At 41.8% G+C, this 27,684-nt stretch overlaps 2 protein-coding genes across 2 annotated transcripts; one reads left to right on the forward strand and one right to left on the reverse strand.

Annotated features, from left to right (window-relative positions):
* Positions 1-70: 70 nt before the first annotated feature.
* ldha (lactate dehydrogenase A4) lies at positions 71-10,503 on the reverse strand. The gene is made up of 7 exons (XM_083764171.1): positions 10,355-10,503; positions 6,028-6,153; positions 4,402-4,693; positions 3,761-3,934; positions 2,898-3,015; positions 1,763-1,886; positions 71-1,345 (listed from the first exon to the last, which is right to left on the reverse strand). Exons 2-7 carry the CDS (start codon positions 6,151-6,153, stop codon positions 1,181-1,183), a joined length of 999 nt encoding a protein of 332 aa, XP_083620297.1. The 5' UTR covers positions 10,355-10,503; the 3' UTR covers positions 71-1,180.
* Positions 10,504-19,860: 9,357 nt separating this feature from the next.
* LOC310857318 (galectin-5-like) lies at positions 19,861-21,638 on the forward strand. The gene is made up of 4 exons (XM_083762934.1): positions 19,861-19,933; positions 20,098-20,186; positions 20,468-20,624; positions 21,208-21,638. The coding sequence occupies exons 1-4, from the start codon at positions 19,913-19,915 to the stop codon at positions 21,352-21,354; spliced, it is 414 nt and encodes a 137-aa protein (XP_083619060.1). The 5' UTR covers positions 19,861-19,912; the 3' UTR covers positions 21,355-21,638.
* The last annotated feature ends 6,046 nt before the right edge of the window (positions 21,639-27,684 follow it).

Here is a 27,684-nt window from a genome sequence, read left to right on the forward strand (position 1 = left end):
CAGCCGAGTCAGTGCATTCTAAACGGACACATAATGCACATGCTGGTACAGTTGAAAAGACAAAAGAGACTTGTATCATTCATCATACTGGTCATTGATTTATTTGGTGGTAGAGCACAAGTCAAAATCCAGCCATCATGACAATGTCCCGACTCTGGCTGTGCTATATTGGACAAATACTCTAGGTTTCACATCTTGGTGAAGCCTGTTTAAATAATACAAAATAATATTTGAGTGTTATTTGATGTGCACAAGCATACACACAACCAATCAGGAAGGATTGTATTGAAGAATTCTTGGCAAGCTGTTTTTGTATCCTTTTGTTGAGATCGGTGATGGCAGTTGTTCACCTTATTGGCAGGGTTAGGTTATGTACAGTATCAGTCTTGGTGCAATACATTACATTTATTCCTATTTAACCCTACATCATGCCAATTCTATAAAGCTTCATAGAAGACTATCGGTGCACAAACTGTTGATTTTGTGCACGAGGGGCTTCAGTCAGTGCCAACCAGCAGATGCAGGGTTGGGTGTATTTAATGGTATGGAGTAAGGTACTCTGGTGTCACAGGATAGTGATATAAGTGTTGTTATAGCTGAGAGTGGAAGAGAAGTCCTCTGCATAGACCATGGAATGCCTCCATTATACTCCAGACAAAAACAAAACGGGAAACATGACAAGTGACAATCACAGATTGCTAATTAAATACCAGCTACATACAAGGAGTGCATGGAAGCAGCAACAGTACACGATGATACATACACACAGACATATTTACGCACAAATATTACGCCATTATGCAAAGGCCTTACAATCTATACAAACGTCACAATCAAAGACGCCCCTCCTCTCCAAAAGAGAAACAGACTGAACTATAAGGCTATATAGGTTTTTGAGGTCTGTTTCAGAAAATTCAGTCATGGAGGAAGGGGAGGGGGCAGGGGGACAACTTAGGAAAATGACACCTGTGAATCGCCTGTAATATTTAGGTTCCACTGCTTTTTTCCTTTTTTTCTTTTTATCCCACAATTTTTGTAAAGGTTCCTGCCACACTGCTGAACAGACACCGTTTTAGATATTCAGAGGTCCCATTCGCCTAGAGCTGTCAGGGATACATAGAGGTACATTAATACTTTGGGGGGGGGGGGGGGGGGGTGTAGGTCAGAGGTCAAGGGCTCTTCACAACTCAAGCTCCTTCTGCACCCCCCACATGATCTCGGCGCTCTTCATCAACTGCTCCTCCTCAGAGGGCTTCAGCGTCATGTGGATGACGTCCGTCAGGCCGCTGTTGCCCAGAACACAGGGCACGCTCAGGAACACCTCGTCCTTCACTCCATGCATGCCCTGGAGGAGAAGAGATGGAGGAGACATAACGGGGTCAGTAGATGTATGATGCCCCGTTCCCGTCATTTCAACGTCCTATACTCATACAAAAGCATCAAAACGTGTCGTTTAAAAAAAAAAATTAGAATCCTGAAAAGTAACACTTTAGGACATATGAGGTTTTTTCCACCCGTCAGACGATATTTTCCACCTAGCCTAAATCTTTTTTTAGGCCACGGGACCCCAATTTCATATTTTTTCTTTGTTTAATCTTTAGGAGCCCAATCTACTACTGCGTTTAGTTAACTCTGAAAGTGTATACATGGATTTGTACAGACCCAAACAGGGTCCATTCTGACCCCTGGTGGTCCCCGCCCCGGACCCGACATGGAGAAAGCGTGTATCGTTTAAGTGTTGGGAGAGAGAGTGTCTTCTCACCTGGACCAGGGTGGACACAGGGTGCACCTTGTGGAGGTTCTTCAGTATGCTCTCGACCAGGTCAGCCACAGACATACCGATGGCCCAGGAAGTGTAGCCCTTCAGTCTGATCACCTCATAGGCTCTGGTGCACACAAAACAAACACATCAACGTTACATTAGAATAGAGAATAGCAAGTATCTGACCGGCCATGGGAGAAAATTAAGCTGCTGTAATTGTATGTAATGTACAGGTATGTATGACGTAATGGTTCTTTCATTCCTGTGCTGCAGTCAAAGTAGCGGTTTGTTTGCTCAAGCCACGCTGCGACTGCATACGTGAAAAGGCATAGACTTTTTATTCTTCCATTCTGTGGAACAGAGCAGGAATTGTGTGGAGCGAGAGGAAACGGTGAAACAAAGACATATGATTGATTGACGCTTCACTGCATCACTGTAGAAGGTGAGGCCATGCCAGCTGAACTTTCTTTGCAGCACGTCAAACCCATCACTCACCACCACATGTGAGTGACTACGGTCACTGTTCAGCAACCTGAGAACCCATCAGCAAAAACAGCGTCCTCTTTTCCTTTGAGTCACTATTTCGAGAGACTACTGGTTCAATAACAATCGCTTTCTGGGTTAAAAAGTAAACTTGCCTTTGATCAGCCTCCAGTACTCTGCACTTACTTACGCACTGTAAAGTAAACCAGTCCTTTCAAGCCTTTTGGCTCAGCGCCCATGTATGAATTCCTCATGTAATCTACTTTCCTATCAACTCTATTGGATTCCTTTGGGACTCTTGACAGTTTTGTCTCTGGCAAGGTCCTATATTGTATAGTGTAATGGCACACTGTGGACCCAGATAATTCAACCCTAAATATTTACTTATGTAATTTGTCTTCTTTATGTCGCTTTAAGTGGACAGCACAGTCTTGCATCAGACAGGATGTACTACGTGCATGATTGCTTTGAAAATGTAATTAACTGAGGCTGGATGAGAAATGACTTCCATGTAGGACTTCAGGCTGAGAGAAACAGATCTCAGGATGGTGTGCGTGCGTGCGTGCGTGCATGCGTGCGGTGTGTGTGGATGTATTAGGAATAGAAGCTGTAATAGCACACCGAAATGTGAAGTCGCATGGTTTCAACTCACCCGTCAACCACCATCTTGTGGACTGCCTTCCAGTTCTCGCTGTCGTCATCTGCGCCCATCTTTGGGTTGAGGCCCTGCAGGGAAACACCGGCAACGTTCACACCACTCCACACGGGCACTGATGGAGAGAGAGATGATAATGAGGAGTTATTTCTTAGTCGATTAGTACAGTGGTTCTCAACCTGTGGGTCGGGACACTCAATGGAGTCGGGACACTCATCCCTAGATGGCACTGAAGTGACCTTTTTAATTTAAAAGAAAAGACCATTACTGCATCAAAAGTTATAATCAACAAACTATACTATAATAAAAACTGGTCAAATATTGGCCAAATTGTCGAATAATATAAGAAAGAGGCAATAATTGTGAAAATAGACGATCTACAAGCTCACAACGCCTTGCAGTAAATCTGCTATTTTCACAATATTTATCTGTGGAAAAGAGTCAAACTAAATGTAATGCCTCAATTCCTACAATTCCAAGTGCTTATCAGAGTAGCAGGTCTATCTATGTAATGCCAATTGCCAAAAGCCAGTAGCCATTGTAAACTGAGCATTAGAAAGAATAGATTAGAATAGATACATTAGAACGTTCCTCAATAACCTGAACAGGCTGGTCTGTGCACGATTGTATGTGCAGATTTGTCGACTAAAACAGCTAGTCAATTCGTGGACAAATTCCTTCCTCATCTATGACTATACAACTAAAACCTTTTGCCAATGGACATGATTTCATTCACGTATCTAAATCTACTACAGACGAGCACAGTGCAATGTCAGTGCATCCACCAGGAGTTCAGCTACAGTAGATGTGATGACGTGCACTAGAATGACAGAAAGTCGGTCACAGGTGTTTTTGCGTACCACTGGAGTCTCCGTGCTCTCCGACGATCCAGCCGTGGCAGCTGGAGGGGTGGAGGTGGAGCTTCTCTCCCATGATGTGGCGGAAACGGGCGGAGTCCAGGTTGGTTCCGGAGCCGATGACGCGGTGACGGGGGAAGCCGCTCAGTTTCCAGGCCACGTAGGTCAGGATGTCCACTGTGGAGGGTAACAGGAGACAACGGTTTAGGATCGGCTATATAGTTTAGCATTTTCATTAGAAATCCGTATTTCTCTTGGGGTTTTTTTTTCTCTAAAAGGCTTAGTTTTAGTTTAGTTTTCATTAGTTTTCTTTTTTACTTTTTTTTGTGGTGCTTGAAAATCGCCTGGACTACATTTGCACGCACCACTACTGATGACCGTAAAGACTATAATGGACACTTTTTCATGAGTGGCTGCCTCTAGGCTGCCTCTAAGCCAATGGGAGACTTACCCATAAAACCCATAGTCTGAACGGCATAAAAACCTATACTCTGAACGCCGCAACGCGGAGCGAGTGGCAACAGAAGCTAATGTTATGAGCTAACTGGAGCTAGAAGAAAGCCATCAAGAAAACATTTATTTTTGAGCCGAATGCGAACGAAAACAAAAGCCTGGGTACCGAGACTACTGTTCCTCTGTCTCACCTGGATTGGAGACGACCAGGAGGATGGCGTTGGGGCTGTACTTGACGATGTTGGGGATGATGAACTTGAAGATGTTGACGTTGCGCTGCACCAGGTTCAGACGGCTCTCGCCCTCATTTTGACGGGCTCCGGCAGTGATCACCACCACCTTGGAGTTGGCGGTGCAGCTGTAGTCTTTGTCAGCAACGATCTTGTGTGTCTTGAGGAAGAGGGATCCGTGCTGCAGGTCCATGACTTCACCCTTCAGCTTGTCCTCCATCACATCAACCAGGGCCAGCTCGTCACACAGGTCCTGATGAGCACACATACAGACAGTCATCCTGATCTCTGGACGGACAAACCTCTTACATATAAAGGTTACGTTAAACCGTGCTGCCGACCCATGTCCAAAACCTAGCCCGCAATGTCTTTTGCAAACTTTCTGATTGTAAATGTAACATTGATATCTGTTGGTCTGGTTCCTCTACTGCTGTGTTCGCACTAGCGGCGATACAAGCTACAAAACATCAACATCTCGCCCACTATATTGCTGCAGACTCGCCATTGTAAGCGTTGCTCAAGCTACACTTGGGTAAATAAAAAGTGTAGGGTTAAATATCACAGGGAACTGGTTAACTTTTCTTCCATTTGCAGAACAGAGCAGGAATTGTGAGGAGTGGAAATGGTGAAACAAAAACATGACTGATGCTTCACTGCGTTATTGGAACATTGAAAAAAGTTGAAGCCAGCTCAATCTTTCTTTTTTTGTCACACCTGTCACTCAGCCACCTGTCACTTGACAGGCGTCAATTTGTCACAGCTTATTGTCGTTTTGTCACTCCTATAGAGCGTTGCAGTCCCACCCCCTTTCAGAACGACGAGTGGCCCAGGAAATGAATCCCAATGCATTTTTCCCATAGGCTTTTCTTAAAGTATTTATTTAAAGACGGTTACGCCTATGGGAAAAATGCATTGGGATTCATTTCCCGGGCCACTCGTCGTTCTGAAAGGGGGTGGGACTGCAAACCTCTATTGTGAACGCAACATAGGCCTCAACAACTCACAACTTTCTTTTACTAATCAACCACAAAGGGTGATTTCCCTCACACGAGCTTTGGGATAAGGGCACATGCTACTCTGATATCCTGCTCCATTCAGGGAGGTTGACCTAACAACCTCCCTGAATGGAGCCACTAAATCAAAAATCTGATTTGAGTAAATAAAGAAATACAACACAGGGAGATAAACGTGACAACGTTGAGACATATCAAATGTCAATATTTGATGTATAAACATTTTGTACAATCCCTTTAGGTCATATCAGTAACACTATTTACACTGCGGTTAATCCACCGAAATATACTTTGTTTTGTTTTTGAGCGGTGCCAACCGCCTCCGTTAAGTGGCTTTGTGTGTATGTATATATGTATGTATGTATGTATGTATGTATGTATGTATGTATGTATGTATGTATGTATGTATGTATGTATGTATTGTATGCGTCTGTTTTAGTATTGAAATATCGCTTGGTGACCTAAAGTGGCACTCCTAAAGGGCTACAGTACAGCTGTTGAGCTTCATACTGACCACTAAAACTATAACAATAGCACAGTACAGTATTTTACAGTTTGTTTTTTGCTGTCTTACCTTGAGCAGGACGCTAACGGCGGAGGCCATGCCCACCATGCCGACGCCCACCACTGTCACCTTGTTCCTGCAGCCAATAGGCTCCTCCTTCATCACATGGGTGATCAGCTTATCCTTGGTGGCCATCTGAAGAACAGAGGAGGCAGAAACAAGTGGGGGGTGAGACAGAGACGTAAATGCGAGCGTTGTATGAAGTAGCAGTGGCTCAGGAGGTAGAGCGGCCGCTTGGGAAAAGGGAAGGTGTGGTCCCACGTGTGCTCATCGGTTCCCCCAGTGTTACCGCCGAAGTGACCGCAATTGCCTGCATGGCTCGCACGGTTCCCTCCCCTGTGAGTGTGTGAATGTAAAAGGCACCATATATGATACTTTACTTACCATTGTACATAAAAAGGTGAGACAGGTGAGAGACTGGCTAAAGCTACTGCTTGCAATTCAACTCAAGGGCTTGGCTGGTGCTTGTCACGATGACGATGCCAGTCGTCTATATCCATATATGGAGTTCTACATTGGCATGATCAGCACTAAATGTCTCTGTCGTCAGCCTGGTCTCAATATGGGGTTTGTGATTATCCCAGTCAGACTGGGATAATAAGTAAGATATGTCAGATATCTCCAAATAATAGAGTACCAATATTCAGTGGATAACTCTGGCGACCTATCAGTGAGATAGGTGAGAGACTGGTAAAACAGATGAGTAAAAAACGATACACTCTTCTGTGTATAGGGAAATTGAGTATTAAGCAAGGCATGCCAGTGGGCACAGGCATGCTGTTGCCTAACGCAATGCTAACGGGCCTAGACAAGGCTGTACAGTACATGACTTCCTGTCAGTCATCCCTTCCACGTTCTCATTCAGCCTTCCTTTCTTTTACTCACTCTTGAGTTTAGTCTTGAGTTTAGTCTAAACTCTAAAGACTAAACTCAAGACAGTGTTCTCTTGACACTTCCACAGGGGGAGTTCCATTCTAAGGAGTTTTCCGCAGAACAGCGTTTGGTGTCTTAATACTTCAGACCCTTTGCCAGACAGGCTTCACGTGAGCCCAAACAGGAAAGACGTACAATGTTGTTTTATTTCATCCACCAAAGACACCTGCACGCAGGACGGGTTTCCATGGCAACCTGTGCCTGGCTATCTGGCGGAGTGCTGGCGGCCTGTTGCCGTACAGCGCAGCGCAGCACATCACTCACACTGCTGTTTATAGTACTGTACTTCCTGGTTGAGTGCTCACAGGCCAACTTACATCACTGTCATGACTAGGCAGCTTTTCCACTGTGTGCTTTGCCGTTGTGTGGACACAGGCACGTATAGTGGAGATTAGCAGTCCTTATTAATTTGTCATAATACTTCCTAGGGAGGGTTATTCTGACCACTTATACATGGCTTAGCACACAGGCTCTAGGATACGTGAAGTAGGACAGTCACACACACCTACAGACCTACTACTATCCAGTTATCCAATTATCTGCATGCTGTAAACCACCTTAACCCTTGTCAGTAGTGTATTAAGTAGATGTCCCAAGCAGCATACTGCACTTAAGTGCAATTCAAGTACATGTACTCAAGTACTATACTTAAGAGCAATTTTGAGGTACTTTTACTTTACATGAGCATCTATTTTTCAATACTCTGCTTACTACATCACAACACAACAACAAAATATTGTAATGTTCCACTCTCCACTGCAATTATTTGGCAACTTTAGTTACATTCATTAACCAATTATAACCTATTTTATAAAAGTTCCAATTTACAAGCTAAATTTGTAGATCTGGTATATTGATGCTAATACTTTTGCTACTTTTGCTAATACTTTGTTACATTTTGAATACCGTTCTTTTACTTCTTTCTACATTGTGGTGGGCTATTGCTAATTTGACTTAAATAGTTACTTTCCCCACCACTACCCCCCTATCAGAGCCACATGGGTGGGTTTCCCCACCACTACCCCCCTATCAGAGCCACATGGGTGGGTTTCCCCACCACTACCCCCCTATCAGAGCCACATGGGTGGGTTTCCCCACCACTACCCCCCTATCAGAGCCACATGGGTGGGTGGGGCGGGGGATGCTGCAAGAGTTCCCATTGTCCAGGTTTGAAAACATGCCTTTAAATGACAAAATAAAACCTCCCATATCTGCCGGGTGAAGTACAACAATGTGCAAACACAGCAGAAACATTCGTGAGATGCTGTGACAGGAGAAGGATATCATCAAAATGTGATGATATCCTTCTCCTGTCAAAGCAGGGTGGTTGTGTTCCATTTAATGGAACACAACCACCCTAAAGACTACTAACCATGTGTGTGTATTCCTGCACTATGTGCATCGAGTTATCTCAGTACATAGAAATTGATTCATTGAAGATTCTGACTTTCAGTTGTAGCCTACATACATTTTTGTAATTGTATTGTTCCACTTTTTGCTTTGGCAAATGGCAATGTAAACATATGTTTTTATGATCTCATGCCAAGCGCTATGAATTGAATCGTCTGCCTAGGGTAGAGGATTACAACAGGACAATGTTCATATCTGTGGTTACTTCCTGTTTCTACTGCCAAGGAAACATGGCCACAAAACCTGTAAGAACGAGTCATGGATGGACTAGGATTACTTGCAGGGGTTATTAGTACTACTGGGTGCTCAACAAACTAACTACTACACATCATGTTTTTTCTGAGTAGCCAAGGAATGTAACTGGGACTGTCCCGGTTGAGGCAAATACACATTTTGAAGAAGATATTCTTTCTTTTCACATTTATGTGACCTTGTCTACTGTACAACATGTACACCGAAGAACTAAAAACATTATGTCGCCTGCGTGACATGGGGGAGACCATGTCTCCCAAGACACTTTGACATTTAGTCTTAAAAACCAAGGGGTGAGTGAGCCGCTCCGTCACTGATGGGGTCTCAAGTGTCAAGTGACTGATGTTCATTATACAAGTGACTGATGTCCACTACTCCAGCCCACCTGATCATGTAGGATTTCTCATTCGGAAGAATCTGAACTATTTTCACACACTGGCAGAGGTGATAATGAGGTTTTACGTTCATTTGACAGATTACAAAAAAAGAAACTGGACTGATTCACCACTAGGTTGGACAAGATCTAACGATAGGCACGATTCCAAAAGTGGTAGGTCTTCTACCCAATAACAAAACAAAAACACAGCCAGTCTGACTGTATGAACTATAGGGCATAGCAGTGGGTGGCCGTGGTTTTATGGCACCACTGAGAAATCTGCCATTCATTTTCCCCATAGAGATTTCCAAAAAGATTTATAGCAATTATTTTAAGCCTGGAATCACAGTCCTGGTGAATCCACAGTCGTGGTGAATTGTCAAAAAAATTAAATACAAAACTGTGAACAATGTATTAAATGTATCATATAATTATAATTATCAATCATAATAATAATTATATTATATTAATAATTAATTCAACTTGAAGAGCCTAACCTGACTCCGCCAGGTGGGGCGGTATTGAGTTCACGTTGTGAAACAAAATGTGAAGCTCCATCTGGCGGAGTAGGCTAATATGAAGAAATGTTGGATGCTTATAAAAATGTATGACCTTATGATCTATTTAATCCTTGCCCTTAACCTTTATCTACTTTAAGTCCTACGGTGTCGCTTGCCAAAAAAAGAACATTATCGTACTACATGGGCCATAGGGCTCCAGCAGTCATCAGGTGGGTGTGGTTTTATGCACTGATGAGAAACTGGCTGGATGATACAGTAGCCTAGTCACGTATGCTCTTGCGAGTCTTGCCATAACCTCGCCATGGCTTTCCACCACCTCGTAGGAAAAGTCTTGCATGGTAACATGCCTAGTGTAGTTAGCCCCAATACAGTATGTTCCCTCAGTCCCTACGCTCATTCTGTAGCTCCGAGGCAGAATGAGCGGAGTAGAGCCTACACCACTATGCAAGTAGGCTATAGCTACAAATAATCCAATTTTAACAATATTTTTAATTTTTCATAGGCTGACATAAGGGCAAATAGTAAATACCAGATAACTTATTCTCATTAATTGCTCTATAGCTTTGCTTAACGTTAACCTCATAACTATTTTTGCCCATGAATTCCGTTATGCAATATTGCAGCATCAGTCCTCACGTGCTACTATAATATCGCAAAGGGGGAAAAACGTTGAAAAAACAACAACCCAAACCTTGTTTCGCATCCTAGTCTAAATATAACTTGTTGCGTTGGTAAAAGTAGCATACCACATATACCCTACAGTAGCCAAATTATACACAACATTTTAAATTGTTATATTTCCATTGTCTATTATAAGCTAATTATTATCATCCAGATGTCTTACCTTGGTTTTGGTTTAGTATGTGGATGTAGAAACAGTGAAAGTGAGTTGGAATGTCTTGGACCCCTCAGCCTGTCTGCTAGTGCTGTGTGTAGCCTAGATGATGCAGTGAGTCGCGTGGAGGTGGATCCCTGGTTTTAAAGAGCTGACATGCATCGCAGCGGGGTGGGTCTCCGCGGCCGGCTCGTGTCGTGTTAAATGTCACGTACGTAACTCGAGGCAACGTGAGTAGCCTACGTGACTGTGCCACTGCACTGCCACGGCAAGATGCGGTTAAGCGCACTACGATCATGGCAGCAGGCTGTGTAGGCCTACTGTAGCCTACTTTGTTTATTATGCAGTGCAGTGCCAGTGCGTGATTCTCAAACGTTTTAATTTCAATTAACGACCCCCCCCCCCCAGATGAACGACCCTTGGTTCCAGAATTATGCAGATCTGTAGATGCAATGAACCCGGAGGGTCCTTGGCTTGGATCCCACTTTGAGTTTGAGAACTGACTGCCACCGGTGAGGTCTATTGTGTATAGTGTAGGCCTACTGTACAATATATGATGCTACATCAATAACAAGAAACGAAAGTTTTACGGGATAACTTGGATATGTCATTAGAACGTTTCTGAGATTATGGAGGCAATTCAATAGGGAAGTTAAAAGTTTTATATGCGATAGCCTACATCACACGACACCATCAGAGCTTTGCATCCCACACCCCTCCACTGCATCCTCTACCCCCCCCCCCCCCCCCCCCCCCCAAGCTACCCTATTGTGAAGCTAAATTCTCACACACACGGGACAAGAGCCAAATGGTTAATCCTGTCACCTCCTCATTTCCTTCTTCACTTAGCGAAGGTCAACTGGACAAGGTCTCAAATGGCTAAATAAGTTTGATAAAAAAAAAAACATTTTTCACACTCATTGGAACATCAAGATCGACATCCGAAAGCCAAATCCGTCTCAGTCACAAATTGGATAGTGTGAGCTTGTAGATCTGCTATTTTCACAATATTTGAAATAGACTTAAGTGATTCATTGACTTAAATCATAATTATTTTGTAGAAATGTATATTGTGGAGTCGAAAGTAGGCTACAATATGTTAATTGAAATTTAAGTCATATAGGCCTATACAGCACAGAACAAATTACTTAAAGTACTCATGTGGGGCCGGGGCACGGTTGGTAGTGCTGTCGCCCAACAGCTAGAAGGTCCTGGGTTCGATTCCCGCTGGGGACGCTGTGGGCACTGGCGGCGTGTTCCCTCCTCCGCGTCATCAGTGCCCATACCCGAGGCGGGGGTTGCCGATAGGGCCTTTCTGTGTGGAGTTTGCATGTTTTCCCCGTGTCCCCTATAGGGTAGATACCCTCACAAAAACATGCCGTAATCCTGGTCTCTAAAACTACCTCCCCCTGGCCAGCCGGGGTGCCTGATGGAGGGGAAAGGAACTGGTCGGAATAACGTGTCCCTTCCACTACGCTACGCTACGCTACGTCCGGCCGGGGAAATTCCCCTCTGTCAGGTGAAAAGAAGCAGCTTGGACTCCTCATGCATAGAAGGAGGCATGAGGTCAGTCTGCTGCCCCCCAGGTTGGCAGAGGAAGTGTAGCGCCCAGGATTGTATTAGATAATTGGCACTGGGTGAAAAGAAAACTGGGTTACAAAATCGTGGGATAAAAAAATAGAAAAATAAATAAATAAAGTACTCATGTGAATGCACTTAGTTAGCCTACTCAACTGTAAATGCTGAATATTCAAAATCCTTTATTTGTAAAATGCTAACATGATTAGTTAGATTGAGTACAGTATGCCTATTTGGAACTCGAAAATGTGTGAGTGAATTCTCTTCTATGTTTGATTGTGAATTAATTTGATTAGATTACTATTACAAATGTTGTGTAATTTTAGCCTATTAACTGACTATACTATGCAATGCATTTCAATATATTCCATCTGGCCCAACTTTGGTATAACCATTGGCCTAGCTCTGATCCATATGCCTTCATTAGAGTGAAGAATGAAGGCATTAGAGCTATGAAACAGAGCCTATACTAAATTAACTTAAAGTGCAACATGCCTCAGAATCTAAGCTTCAAATCCCCCCAAGATTTTAACATTTTATAGGATATTATATTAAAGACTATAAATTAGCCTTAATGAAATATTAGCCCAGGCTATTTTGTCTGTTTACTTGACTGTGGACTGTGTGGTCGGTGGAAGATAACTGGGTTATTCTAAATGAAACGTTCTCAGGGATGGAGATTGTGGCTGCATTTATGCCTTATCCATAACTTTATGGCCTTATCTCTGACTTCTGCTGAAGCAACAGCATCTAAACAGCCCCCTCTGCTGTCTAGTTTTAGTTATTACAACAGCCAAGTCATCATTCTTCATTTTATAGGAAATAGAAAAAAGCCTTTGGACCATTATGGTTTGCCCCCTTCCTATATGAACCCCTACATTGATCATCTATAGATGGTATAGATAAGTTGTAAACATACTGTAGTAGCTAGCGATGTGGTTGTATTAAAAAAAAGGCCTTGTACTTGGGGAATGTTATGAATGCAGAATGTTATTTTATTATCAACATAGAAAAGCAATAGTTAATAGTACAGTGTTATGTTATTTTATCATAAAAATAAATAAAAAGTTTGAAGATCATGTACAGATAATTACAGGAGCTCCAATGTTTTCAGTTTCCTACGTACTGTAGCATGACTGTTGCTCCTACTTTCAGCTTCATTTTCTGGACAGGGACTCCAGAAAGTGTCAGTGAATTGAGGAACATAATTGAGTCAGCTAAATAGTAGAATGTATACATTCTCCATGGAACTCAGTCAAGCAGCTGTTGTTGATGTTCTCTGATATACCCTTGTTCAGAGGAGTGTATACACTGCCTCTGAGAAGGTTCTATTTGTCACCACATCCATTCTGGAGGTCAGGGAAGGTGTCAACCTTAAAAATGTTTACATATATTATCGTTGCTGTCGGGAGGAAACCACCTAACTCAATTTTTGAGGGTTTTGATTATTTATTTTTGCACAAATCAGTGATATTGAACACCCTTTACGTCTGTGTGTTGGTTAAACAAATATTGAAACAATGGGAAGTATTAAAAAGTGCTTCAGGCAAAAATTCTCAACTCCATGGACTTTCAAACTGTCTGCTAAAGCAGCTAACTCCACCACCTCTTCCCCTCTCATGCAAGCAATAAGACAATATATAAAGTCACAACACCAACTTTGATGAGGCAGTATTGCTTTGTTTTAAAAATATAAGGTTTTCTTTATTTCCTGAAAAATGTTTGTTTTTCATTTCCTGAAAAATGAACATTTTGGAGTTAGGTGGTTTCTTCCAGACAGCAGAGCTATGTGAAATGTGCATTTAATTACTCGCGCACTACATGTGACTATAGCGCATTCTATGCATTACAGGGTTAATAGGACAACAATGTAGCTAACCTGTGCCCTTGGGTGGCTCCAATCATGTCCAATGACATGGTCCAGCTCATTCTCTGCAGACTTCAGCCTTCACGGTGTTCAACTGAGAAGGCAAGACAGTCGTTTGAAATGAGGCAAACATAACCAATGTATTTGTAAGCAGCCATTGAGAAAAGATTCACAAAATAACTGATGCTTGCATATTGTAATAATCATTAAATCATTAAACCCATGTATGAGTAATGTTAGAATACAGCCAGATTTTTATAAAACATTTTAAGGCTGCACGCACACACGCACATGCACACGTGCACACACACACACTCACACACACACACACACACACACACACACACACACACACACACACACACACACACACACACACACACACACACACACACACACACACACACACACACACACACACACACACACACACACACACACACAGAGTATTTTCTTACCTGTGGCATCAGTCGGCTTCAATAAGCTGATCTTGCACATTTTCTGACAATTCTTCTCATGCCCTCAGCTGAGAAGCGAAGTTGTACAAATATGCAAATTGAAAGGCTGAAAAGCAGCCTGTGCAAAGGCCCGGTCCAAGTTTGAAAAATTGTGTGTGTAGGATCACAAATACTTTGTCTGTGAAGTGCAATAGGATATACATCTGCAGAATATTTGGTTAACTGTAGGCTATTATCAGGTATCAAACCTTTTTTATTTTAAATACATTCAAGGGTGAAGAATCTGAGAAATACTTATTCTAAAGTTCGACCATATCAAATTTAAAATAGGTGGGAGATGACTGTTGTGGCTATTGTAGATTTCACTCTTGCCGTTTTCTAATCTAGGCTAACTGTATACTGTATAGGGGTGAAGTTGGGACTTAAATACACATGTTGGAAGATGCTGACATCAAGATTTGCCAGGAAGTTACATGTATGTGGTTCAGACATGAGACATCTTTGAGAAGTTAGCAGTTAACATTTCTTTCTCCTTGTTTTTAAGGATTAGCAATATTTTTGAAGGTGGGGTACATTCAGTATATGTGAAATTGTGAATGATATGCAACTAATACTAATTCCTTATAGCCTAGTAAAGCCTACAGTACAATGGATTCCATAAATCAATATGCTAGTTCTAATAAAGTTCAATAAGTACCCCCAGGAATCTACTGAAGGAATTTGTTTTTCTTCAATGCTGAGTTTAGTATTTATTTTGACCAGCAACAATGATGAAGTTGTATTTCTTAATCTTAACAATTAATAATAATTTAATTATTATTCATGTGAAATAAGATTGGCATCATCAGCAAATAAAGTAATATAATTTAGTTTTTTATACTGCAGCAATGGCATTTATGTTGTGAACACCATTGAAGTTCAACAGTCAATCTTCTGTGATATCCAGTAATCAGATCAGAGATATTTCGAACCACAATAAACCGTCCATATCAAGTCAGATCAGCTTATTTAAACAGCTATTAAAGTATGAAACATTACACTTGTAGCAGATGAAGAAATCTTGATTTTAGACTAATGACTATGGTGAAAACCTGCTCTCATGCATACTCACAATGTTCAGGTTGTAGTCACTTGTCCCTGTAGTCTGGCTCCTTTGAGGAGCCAGACCAAACAGTTTGGCATTTCCTCTATGTAAACCAGTGCATTCTATTTGGAGAAATCGTCCACAGGAGCGGAGGAGAAACACACTTTGCTTGTATCCTAGCATCTTTGGTTCTGTGTTTCAAGTTGACTGCTGAGCAGATCTAAAATGACTCGCTTTTGACCGACTCATCATTTCAAGTCTATACCGGTCTGATAATCCTTTTATGTTTTCAGTTTATGGAGCTATGTTCCTTGGATTGCTTTATGACCACTGTTCAACATGGCCAAAATGATAACGGATTGATAACACCGGAGTCTAGTAGACATTAGCACTTAAGTGTCTGACACTGGACTTTGTTAAATCGATTCATATATTAACTTCAGTTAATATATGGCAGTCAAATTATTCAGCGGAATGAAAATAATATCAATATAAATGATTAGCCTTTGGGCTCCATGGCTATTTTAGCCCTCCTGTTATGTTCAAATTTAGTGACATCTTTATGTTTCGGTTTAACTACTTGGCCTAATAGCATAATATATAAGGAAATCCTCTTAATAGTAATTAACCAAACGTTACCCTGGAGTTACTTATTCTTATTTTGTATTTATTTATTGTACCATTTATGTATTTTATTGTATTTGTGCTTTGAACTTCCATTAACCTGCTCTGTGATCGTTGTGTGTTGATGATGTGGTTCAGGTTTCATTCCGTTCTCATGTGAACTGTGTCGGCAAAAGAATCTTCCATAGTAGGATAATAAAGATAACCTTGAACCTTGGTTCAGGAGGCCGGAGGTCACTGTAATTTACTACTGTTATGTCTGCAGTGACATAACAGTATGACAGTTAGTGTAGTTTCACTGAGTGATTAATCACACTGGTGCCCACTCATCTCATCAGGACCTGATAGTTAAAGATCTGGGGAAGTTTGCAGAAGTGGGCCATTTGGCAGCATTGAGGCAGTGTGTGGTTGTGTGCACTTTTGCCCTTGTGTTGGTGGCAACTCTTTTGTACATGTGCCTATGTGTGCTAGTTTCTGTCTTCCTTTAAAGGCGGATTTAAGCTTGGAGGCCTTCTGTAAGTTTGATTACAATTTTAATAAATAACTATTTTATTCATACGCTTCTGTTTTCCTTTGTTCTTTTCCCCTGGGTGTTACTACCCTGGCCTCATCACAAGATGTTAAAGTTAACATAAATAAAGCTATCAAAGTCAATTGGAATTGGTGCTCCCCAGAATGTTTTGACTGTTGTTTATTTGTAATGTTTTGTTCAGGTGTAGCCCTGTTGATGAATACTCTAATACCCTATGCAATAACTTAGATTACGTATCCAAATACTCAATGTTGTTGTTTTATGATATTAACCATTTTATGTATTAATACAAAACGTATGGTCCTCTACCTCTCGATTTTCAGTCTATGGTCAAATCAATGAAGATTAACTTCCTCCCAAGACGACATTATCTATTCTTATCTCTACATGATATGCCTTAATTGCCTTTACCGTTCACTGAGTTCAGAGAGCAGGACAAGCAGATACCCTAATTCTGGGAAGTCAGAATTCCTCAGAAAAGGGAGTTAATAGAATCTCAAGAAAGGGGTCCCTGCAAGTATCTCCACGCAGCACAAGTGGTCCTAGTCAGGGTGGCGGCTGGGTGGTAGACCCTCGGTTCACATAGCGTATATCTATTCTACGTCCGAGCATAGACATGGTAACTGATTGGCCTACCGACACTGCTCGTCTTGCCCCAATGGTCTCACCAGACTGTCCTCCGAGACGCAAGGTTACTCTGTGGTGGGAAATAATAAATTAAAATAAAGTACAAGAGAATGACAGCTTGGCACGCGTGACAGTACTAATATTTTTTGTTTATGCCATTTGCTTTGATTGAATGATTGAACACGTAGTTTGCCTCTTCTACAAAACATAAAAGTTACTGTCGCGTGTGCCAAACTGTCACTCTGTATTGTATCATACTAAAATGAATCAAGAAGGGGAAGTGCACCAGATAGCCTGGTTGAGTCATCTTTATTGTCTCCACCAGGCCGAAGGCCTGGGGAGAGTATGTTTTGCACTCCTTCCGTCCATATGTGTCTGTCCACCTGTGAACAGCTAGTCTCCGGCACCGTTGGCTTGATCAGAGCCACACAGATGCCAGAGCTGAACCTCCGCCCCAAGTTTTTCCACATGGGCCGGTTATAGCGCCACCATCACAGTTTTGACAGTCCACCTACAGATTTTGTCCAAACATCACACAAATCGGTACACAGTCTCTCTATATATAGCCATTTAACAAAACAAGTCTTTCAGATTTTTCATATCCTTCTCCATACAATTGAATTGAATTGAATTGAATAGATGTCCGTGAAGTTTTGCACGCACATTTCCACTAGGCCGAGGAAGAAATGCCACTTGAACATTTTCAATCAGCCTCATGGTGGTAGTGTCAGATTCTTTTTTTTAACTTTTTCCTATAACTGCACCGATCTGTGTAAACGTTTTTATGCACACTCCCTAGAGGTCAAGGAAAAACATCTGGCATGCATTTTTAAATTTTGCCTTTTAGAGCACCACCAGGAGGCCGACTTATGGTGCAACACATTTATCAGTCCTTCAGATTCTATCCAAATATCACTCAAGTTGGTACACATGTAATCAAGACTGATATGTCATGTATAATGTATGCCAGCCATTTATTGAAAACACAACATGCATTCATTTATATTTTATAACTTTACTAAGCATTATGCATATCAGGGACATTGACATTAAGGCTTGTCTGCTTGTCCGGGACAAGTAATACATCTTTCCAGACAAGTGCATTAAAATGTTACTTGTCCGTTGGACAAGTGACTCTTGGTTTCATGTTTTTCTGTGGCGCTCCTAGCAGCCAACATTATTGTCTGGCATTATTGTCTGGCTTTCCTAATAATCACCTTTCCAATATTGTTAATAGCCCTAGAATGTCTGTGATCTTATATACATTTCATGTATTACCCAGCCACAGATCGGTCTTATCCGTGCATGGTTTGCAGACTGACCACGTTGGCATTTAAACTTGTAGCACTGCACTGCACTGTGTCTACTCACCCAGTAATTAATTCCAAAGACTTGGAGTCAGATATTGTCCTCTAGTTTCATATCCATTTGAAAGTTCTGACAGAAAACGTGTGTTAAGTAAAATATCCCCACTTTTCCAGGAGGAAAAGCTAGACTGAAAATATGAAAATGTCCTTTGGGAACAGTTAATGTTTGGGATGCACAAATGTATGGGGCACACAATGGACAGGTGTGTTGCTTTCATGTGCCTATAGTGGTACAAGTTTAAATGCTGATGAGATCATTGACAAGCAGGCATGTAGCATATGCAAAGTCTCTCTGTTAGTGTCCACAAAGAGTGAGTTCAAATCAATACCCTCATGTCCATATTTCACTCTGATGTCTTGTGTGAGGGGACACACCAGTATGTGCTGTTAGTTTTGTATACCAGTCTCACATTGGCAAAACCGCTGTTCAGGCTCCATCTCCCCATTTCCACACGCAGTCTATGAGTGGACAACCGAGACCGTGTAAAGGTTATCCTCAAATAGTCCTCAATGTAAGGTGTACTGCTGGTGCTGGTATAGAGTGGGTGAACAGATAGATCTGGGTTGATGGCTTGGTATGTCTTATATCTTGTTCCCTCTTTGGATTGTAATTTATGAATCATGTCCCTTCGGTCACTCTCAATATGATCTTGTTTTTCCATTATCTCAGATGAATGAGAATACATGACTTATTGGTTCTCCTTTTTCAGCAATTGAAGAACATACCACAAGGGGTCATCAAGCATGCCATTCCGCTGCTGTATGTTGGTGAAGAACCTGGCTTGCTTTTCTCTCACCAAAGCTTGCACTGAAGGCAGTCCTGCTTCTAACATGCAGGTTAAGTTAGGGGTAGTAACCCTTACCCAAAGTAGGGATTTCACTCCAGACATGTAGAGAGTTTCAACAGACTTTAAGGGGATTTTCAACCAAGCCTCACAGCCATACAATATAGCTGATGAGAAAGCAGCCTCAAAAACCTTACGCTTTACACAGAATGGAGCATCATAGTTGGTGGTCAGGAAGATAATCAGTTTGTTTAGGTGCTTTGTCTTCTCCTTTGCATGTCGGGCAAGTGAGTTTCGGGCATTTCCATCAGCAGTGAAGATGGCTCCAAGATATGTATAACTGTCACAATGCTTCACTGTAAGGGAAGCAAGCTGAATAGGTTGCCTGTCTTCATCAGATCCCGATATAGCCATACATTTGGTTTTACATATCATACATCAGCATAAGTCAGCAGAGAATTGCATCATTTCCAAGCCATGTATGATTGCAAACAGTTCCTGAGTAACATGCAATGTATAGGGCGTCAGAGTTTACACCCTCTCTCTCCTACCACATAAATATGACATGCAGTGAACAGCAGCCTGTACACATCTCTCAACATTACTAGACCCTCGACACAAAGAGCTCAACTCTAAACCACCACAATGGCAGAATATGTTAATCCAGTAAGTATTCTTTATATGTTTTGTGGTTTTAACTTATATTCCGCTTAGAATTTGAACCATTAACGCTTTTTAACGAATTGAAATGTCAATTATTATTATTATTATTATTATTATTATTAATAATAATAATAATAATAATGTTTCATTCCTCCTGTGTCCATTAGGGCATTCCATTCACAGTGAACATACCAGGCGGTTTTTCCGTAGGCAGCATCCTCGAAATTCAAGGCATGGTGGACCTCGATGCTGAAAGGTGCATAGTCTTAGATGACATGATTGTATATAAATATATTGTTTGTTTGGTAAGGAAATAAATAGCTGACAATTCTATTTTCCAGATCGAGGCTCTAGTATTGTGCTTTTTCCTATCCTACCTAAAAGTAGGCTATAGACAGTCCTCCTGGTCAAATGTTACTCAACTACGCAAGTTGCTCTGTACATTTTGAACTTGAGTTAAAGGGTCCGACCAACTGCAGTAGCCTACTTGCTTTTGACAGACAGACAAAACGTCTGCTAATCTTCTTTTCATCCCAGAATTCAAATCAACCTTCTTTACAACAAGGGGATCGCGCTTCATCTCAACCCGAGATTCGACAAGAACCATGTGGTGCGCAACAGTTTATTGGATGGGAACTGGGGTGCCGAGGAGATATCTGGAGCCATGCACTTCCAGCATGGCAAGCCTTTTATGGTACACTATATACCTTAATTTCAGTATTATTTACTTCTGTAAATATTGTGAGCCCTAATGGGAGTATAATAGTTGATACAAGCTCACGTGTGTTAGATACAACGCGTAGTGAGCTTGTATGTATACATGTGCTTTTTCTGGTGCACACACCATCACAAAATTGTGCAGGAAAGGGCAGTACACGTGACTTCTCATATAACGGCTAAAACCTTAACATACCATAACATTTCTTAAGAGACTTTGTGTCAGAATTTCAGAAAGAGCCTTTCTGTCAGAAAGTGTAAAAAATTGCATAACTTTAGTGAAATTCAAACCATGACTTGTTGTTTGGGACCTGTTTTTGCACAGTACAGTATTTGAGTTTGAACCTTCTTTTCTGACTGAAAGGGTTTTCTAAGGAAAAGGGGCAGCCCTACGAAAAGTCGCCCCTCTTTCTGTCAGAAAGACTTGACTGGAGATTTCTCCCAACACCAATATGGCAGCAAAGATAATCAATGCGTTGCTTGCCGTAGAAGAGACAATTGCAGTTTTCAGTCCTGTGATGTTGTGAATGCTCATATACAAACATTTGTGTTTTATATAGGTGAAGATCAAGGCTGAACCTACAAAGTACATCATTATGTTCAACGATGTTGAAGTCTTTACCTACAACTACCGCTTCTTTGAACTTGATCTCATCGACAAGGTGGAGGTGAAAGGAAAGGTGAACCTCACCTATGTGAAGTTCTGAGTACAGACAAGACCAACCATCACATCCAAAGGAATATTAGCCTACTATCATCAGAGGCTTTATTCTACATCTTTCTTTGATACTTAATTTGTTTATAAAATGATTTGTGTAATTGTTTTGCATAGTGAACACTATGCATAACACAATCATCAGAAATCACCATTTTTGGAATTGACAGGATTTGTTACTTTCTCAATTTAGTAATTTACTGTGTTATGTATGACCACAGAATCATATACTAAGATACATGATTGTCTTAATTATACATTTGAACCATTACCACCAAATGTAGGCCTATAGGTGATCATTTTAGCTTTAGATTTTCAAGAATAAAGACTTCTATGCATCAAGAATCAGCTTTCTTTATTATTATTATTATTATTATTATTATTGTCTCCACCAGGCCGAAGGCATGGGGGGAGAGTATGTTTTGCACTCCGTCCGTCCGTCCGTGTGTGTGTCCGTGAGCAGCTAATCTCGGCCACCGTTAACCCGGTCGATGCCAAATCTTGCACACACACTCCCTGGATGCTAACGATGAACCTCTGCCCCAAACTTTCCAGAACGGCCTGTTATAGCGCCACCAGGAGGCCGCTTTGTGCAAAACAAGTTTTTGCACAGTACACCTACAGATTTTGTCCAAACATCGCGCAAATTGGTACACAGTCTCTCTAGAGCAGGGGTGTCGAACTCAACTTGGGGCGAGGGCCGCATTGGTCAAAAGGTCATTTGATGGGGGCCACAACCAGTTGCGGACACACGTTCGATGTCTCAGTCAGTCACTGCTATAATATCTATCTATCTATCTATCTATAGATATCTATCTATGTACAGTATGTATGTATTTGGTTAGAAAGGGTAGGGTTTAAAAAAAGGCAAGAATTTGCTCTGGTGCACTGGCCTAAAAGTGGGTCCTTAAAAACTGCTAAAACGTCTGAAATGTATGTATGTAGGTATGTATGTGTGTGTGTATTTTAAAAGGGGGGGGCCTTATTGGTAAAAATCCCTGCCCGCAATACCTTCATATATTTAAAATGAGTCCAAAATAGTGTTACCAGTGAAGGGCCAACTGCCTATTCACTGGGGACTATGCAAGGCAGAGGCGTCCACCCCCCTGAGTCCAAGTTTAAGCTAGACCGCATACGTATGTATGTATGTATGTATGTATGTATGTATGTATGTATGTATGTATGTATGTATGTATGTATGTATGTATGTATTGTATGCGTCTGTTTTAGTATTGAAATATCGCTTGGTGACCTAAAGTGGCACTCTTGAGCAGCCTAAAGGGCTACAGTACAGCTGTTGAGCTTCATACTGACCACTAAAACTATAACAATAGCACAGTACAGTATTTTACAGTTTGTTTTTTGCTGTCTTACCTTGAGCAGGACGCTAACGGCGGAGGCCATGCCCACCATGCCGACGCCCACCACTGTCACCTTGTTCCTGCAGCCAATAGGCTCCTCCTTCATCACATGGGTGATCAGCTTATCCTTGGTGGCCATCTGAAGAACAGAGGAGGCAGAAACGAGTGGGGGGTGAGACAGGGACGTAAATGCGAGCGTTGTATGAAGTAGCAGTGGCTCAGGAGGTAGAGCGGCCGCTTGGGAAAAGGGAAGGTGTGGTCCCACGTGTGCTCATCGGTTCCCCCAGTGTTACCGCCGAAGTGACCGCAATTGCCTGCATGGCTCGCACGGTTCCCTCCCCTGTGAGTGTGTGAATGTAAAAGGCACCATATATGATACTTTACTTACCATTGTACATAAAAAGGTGAGACAGGTGAGAGACTGGCTAATGCTACTGCTTGCAATTCAACTCAAGGGCTTGGCTGGTGCTTGTCACGATGACGATGCCAGTCGTCTATATCCATATATGGAGTTCTACATTGGCATGATCAGCACTAAATGTCTCTGTCGTCAGCCTGGTCTCAATATGGGGTTTGTGATTATCCCAGTCAGACTGGGATAATAAGTAAGATATGTCAGATATCTCCAAATAATAGAGTACCAATATTCAGTGGATAACTCTGGCGACCTATCAGTGAGATAGGTGAGAGACTGGTAAAACAGATGAGTAAAAAACGATACACTCTTCTGTGTATAGGGAAATTGAGTATTAAGCAAGGCATGCCAGTGGGCACAGGCATGCTGTTGCCTAACGCAATGCTAACGGGCCTAGACAAGGCTGTACAGTACATGACTTCCTGTCAGTCATCCCTTCCACGTTCTCATACATACATACATACATACATACATACATACATACATACATACATACATACACACGGGTGTGATTGATCATAATATTTACCACAAGCCTATCATTGAGCCAGATATGACCGCCAGGCAACTTGAGGCAAGAAAAACAAAACACCTGTCCTAGGTGGCTGTGCTTTCAATTCAGATGAGGCTCTGTAGCTCTGATCCATAGCTCTAATGCCGAATAGTGGCTGACTGGCTGTGTGGGTATTTTGATTAAACCTGTCCTGCGCATGTCAGTCACGTGAGAGGAAGTTTGACCTGTGCATCCAAACTTTTCATGATGGAATAATTTAAAGCAAGCTGTAAATCTAGATGCAACATTGCAACCCTACCCGCCTACTCCCTACTAAAAAACAAACTTGCAATTTAGTTCCAAATGAAAAAGAAAGGCAGACTGCCACGTGCAGCGCCGTATTTGGATGTGTTGAAGTCTTGGAACTCGACTTCCCTACGTCTCCTACAATGGGCTTGTTGAGCTTACTTGAAGGTTGAGGGCAGGGAGTGGAGCTACTGGTATACCAACGATGTGTGCGCCAGGAATCGCGTCCTCTATCGCCGAGCGCGGAGCTTCGGGAGGGGACGCCCGTGGTGCGGTGAGGGAGGAAGGGGACACCCATGGCCAGATGAGCTGAATAAACCCTAGCATCAATGAGGTGACATAGCCCTCCAAGCAGAACCCAAATGCTACTGAAGTTTCTGACATTTGTTCGACCCAGTGCATTGGGTCCTGTTCCTCGTCGTCCATGCCACCTGATTAAAACATTTACTGGCTCATGTTTACATATTAAAACGCCTCTCCGCGCTCTTTGACGATATTCTTCAGTATGAGGCTTTCTGAATATGTAAAGTATAAGTACACATACATACCTTTGCGAATATCTCCTGTGGCGCGGAAGCCGTTAAGTATTTTTAATATATGTTTGCCCGATTTGGAAGCTTGGATTCTTCTTGTTTATTGACACCTCATTGTACCGCCTATCTGGCTAGCTAGTGGCGCTATAGCTATGACACAGCAGATCAGAGGCAGGGACGTAGCCTCACAAGCCAACCGCACACCGGGAGGCGGTACAATAAACGGTAAACAAACAAGAAGAAATAAAGCGACCAAATCGGTCAAACAAAGATTAAAAATACTTAACGGCTTCCGCGCCACAGGAGATATTCGCACCGGGATGTATAGCTACTTAAAGTTACCGAATTCAGAATAACTCAAGGAAAATAATGGCGTCACATGCCGCGGGGCCTATTTTAGAGAGAATCTCCACATCCGCATTTAGGAATTTCCATACGAAAATACAGTAGCGAGCAGGGACCCAACGTAAAACTAAACAAAATATCAAAAAGTTTTACGTAGGGTCCCGAAAGGGGCTAGAGGTGACAGATGTCGCAGCCAGATCGCCCTCACATCCGAAAGAAGGAACTCGTCCCGCAGGTATTTAAGCCTCTCGACCTTCCAACTACTCACTGTCATGGTTAAATATTGTCCATTTAAAAATATATACATCGACTGAAGTGTATGTATGTGTTGACCTGACCATGGCACATATGTTAAATGTAGTTCTGATAAACGTTGTTTTAAACATGAACTTAGTTTAACCGCTTCATTCCAACCGCAGTATGTCCCATGATGCATTGTTAACATGTAAATTTGATGGTTTTGGTTGGTTACCACCAGATCGGTCAAATAATGGTCAACCCGCCCCCCCCCCCCCCCCCCCCCCACACACACACACACACACACACACACACCCTGTGCGTTTCTTTCGTACACAAATAAATAAAACAATGAATAAAATATATAATAGTCTAATAAAAATATCTCAGAAATCTTTTACATTTTTTGAGGGGCGATATGTCCAGCTTTTAGCGTGTGCAAACACAAACTTTGTCCTACACAAACATTAAATGCCATTGCCAATAAAAGGACAAATTTGTGTTTGTCTAAACACAAACATTGCGTAACACAAACATTGAAAACAAAGGTGAGGACGCAAATTCTGATTGGCCGGAATGAGATGATACTATATGATGTACAGTACGATGATGATAAGAGCTCCCCTCACTTCACACAGGTGTGATTTATTTATTTATCATAGGCCTAGTGATAATTGCATATCTAGAATCACACAAGAAGACATTTTGATTGATTGATTTACGACCTATCGGTCAAGAGTTTGGCGCTGATGGGTCCAGCAGTTTGCAGGCACGCTTGCACACACACACACACACACACACACGCACGCACGCACACACACACACACACACACACACACACACACACACACACACACACACACACACACACACACACACACACACACACACACACACTTATTATTGAAAAGTAGTTTAATTGGGCTACATGTATAACTCCTTTGGGAAGTGAACTCAGCTAACAGACCTGACATAATGACACATGCAGGCCTCTCAATGATTTAACCATAACTGCTCACTCCTATTATGGACAGTTTAATATGGACTAGACTAGGCCTACTATGTACTTTGACAGATGCCTGTTAAGGCTTTCACAGACAGTACTCATATATTCATTTACTGAATGTTGATAAATTGAGCATAAGTTAAGTTATGATACCTGACTTTCCTCCAACGATCAATAAAGTTTTATCTTATCGTACGTTTAGAACTTTAGATAAGAGTGGAAGTTGGTCGACACCAGTGGTGTCATGCTTGTTGCATGGGGTAGGCCTACTACGGCGTGGGCCAACAAAAAAACGTTCACAGACTGCACACGCAGGTACGGCAGGTACGGTGCCGTACCTGCCGTACATGTTCTAGCTGCACGTGCTAGAACGTGTAGTCCCCTCGATCCATGAGCCAAGTAAATGAGCTACTTTACATAACATGTTTATGCAAATGCATCCTCACACCGTCCTCGAGTCAAATACACGTTAGCAACACAGCATTTTGGCTTCAGTAGGGCTACTGCCAGTATCCTGTCTGCACGGAATAATGCCTCAGCCACACCATAGACGCAGAAGAGGGTAATACTCGTTCAGGGAGCGTACCTTTTCTTAGTTATGTGGGGAACATAGAACCTTTTTTGAGTGGGGAACATAGAACCTCTTTTTGGTTGAGCGGGGAACATAGAACCTTTTTTGGGGGGCCGGCTGAGTGGGGAACATAGAACCTCCTATAATTCGAGGCATTCCTTGAGAAGATTTATAAAGACTAAAACTAAGCAAAAAACGATGTTCCTAATACAAACATGTTTCCTACTACTATTTAAACACTCGTAAACCTAAGTAAAATTAATATTAATCACAACATGCATTATGTAGGCGCACGTGTGCGTGTAAAATACCGTACCCCTGAGAAAATAAAAATCACCATTAAATTTATAACCACTTGTCGACACAACTGCAACAGCAATTCTCGATACAATAAAAGCAAGAACAAGAAAACAAGAGCAGCAATATAATGAAATTATACAAATAGTTAAAATAGCATTCAATACAATCATACAATAGATTTATGGTACGGTGTGGTACTGGTAATAATGATGATAAACTCGTGACTATAGTACAGAACCTCCAGTTTGTCTTTATCATTCAAGATAGGCCCCAATTATCTCATACATAAAATCCTCAGTGTTCATTTAACTCAGAGAGTGTACAAAATGGTTCCATTTGTACACACTAAGTTACAGGGGGTTCATTTGTTCCCACACACTCAGAGTTAAATTGACACCGTATTTTACTGTGTGAATGTATTCAATAAAACATAACATAGCAGAATCAGCAATAATCTCATTTTAAGTTTGTTCGATGGTGATTAGATCAATTCAGTCAGTTCAACTACTGTTATAATATCATGCCTTGTTTGCAATCAGTGTGCTCTACAACAACTGGAGCTATAATTCCACCTTTCACTCTATTATTCAACAACTGGCTCAACATATTAGTCCACTTGCCATAATGTGAACCCGGACATGTTGAGTACACCAACGTTTTATGTTAGAAATGTTGAGTATGGGTCCCCTCCCCAGCATGTAGAAACTGCTGGATAAGCATAGTCTCCTGCCATGATTTAATCAATTAATCAATGT

The sequence above is a fragment of the Protomyctophum parallelum genome, assembly GCF_964188405.1.
Source record: "Protomyctophum parallelum genome assembly, chromosome: 4".
In the NCBI taxonomy this organism is placed as follows: domain Eukaryota; kingdom Metazoa; phylum Chordata; class Actinopteri; order Myctophiformes; family Myctophidae; genus Protomyctophum; species Protomyctophum parallelum.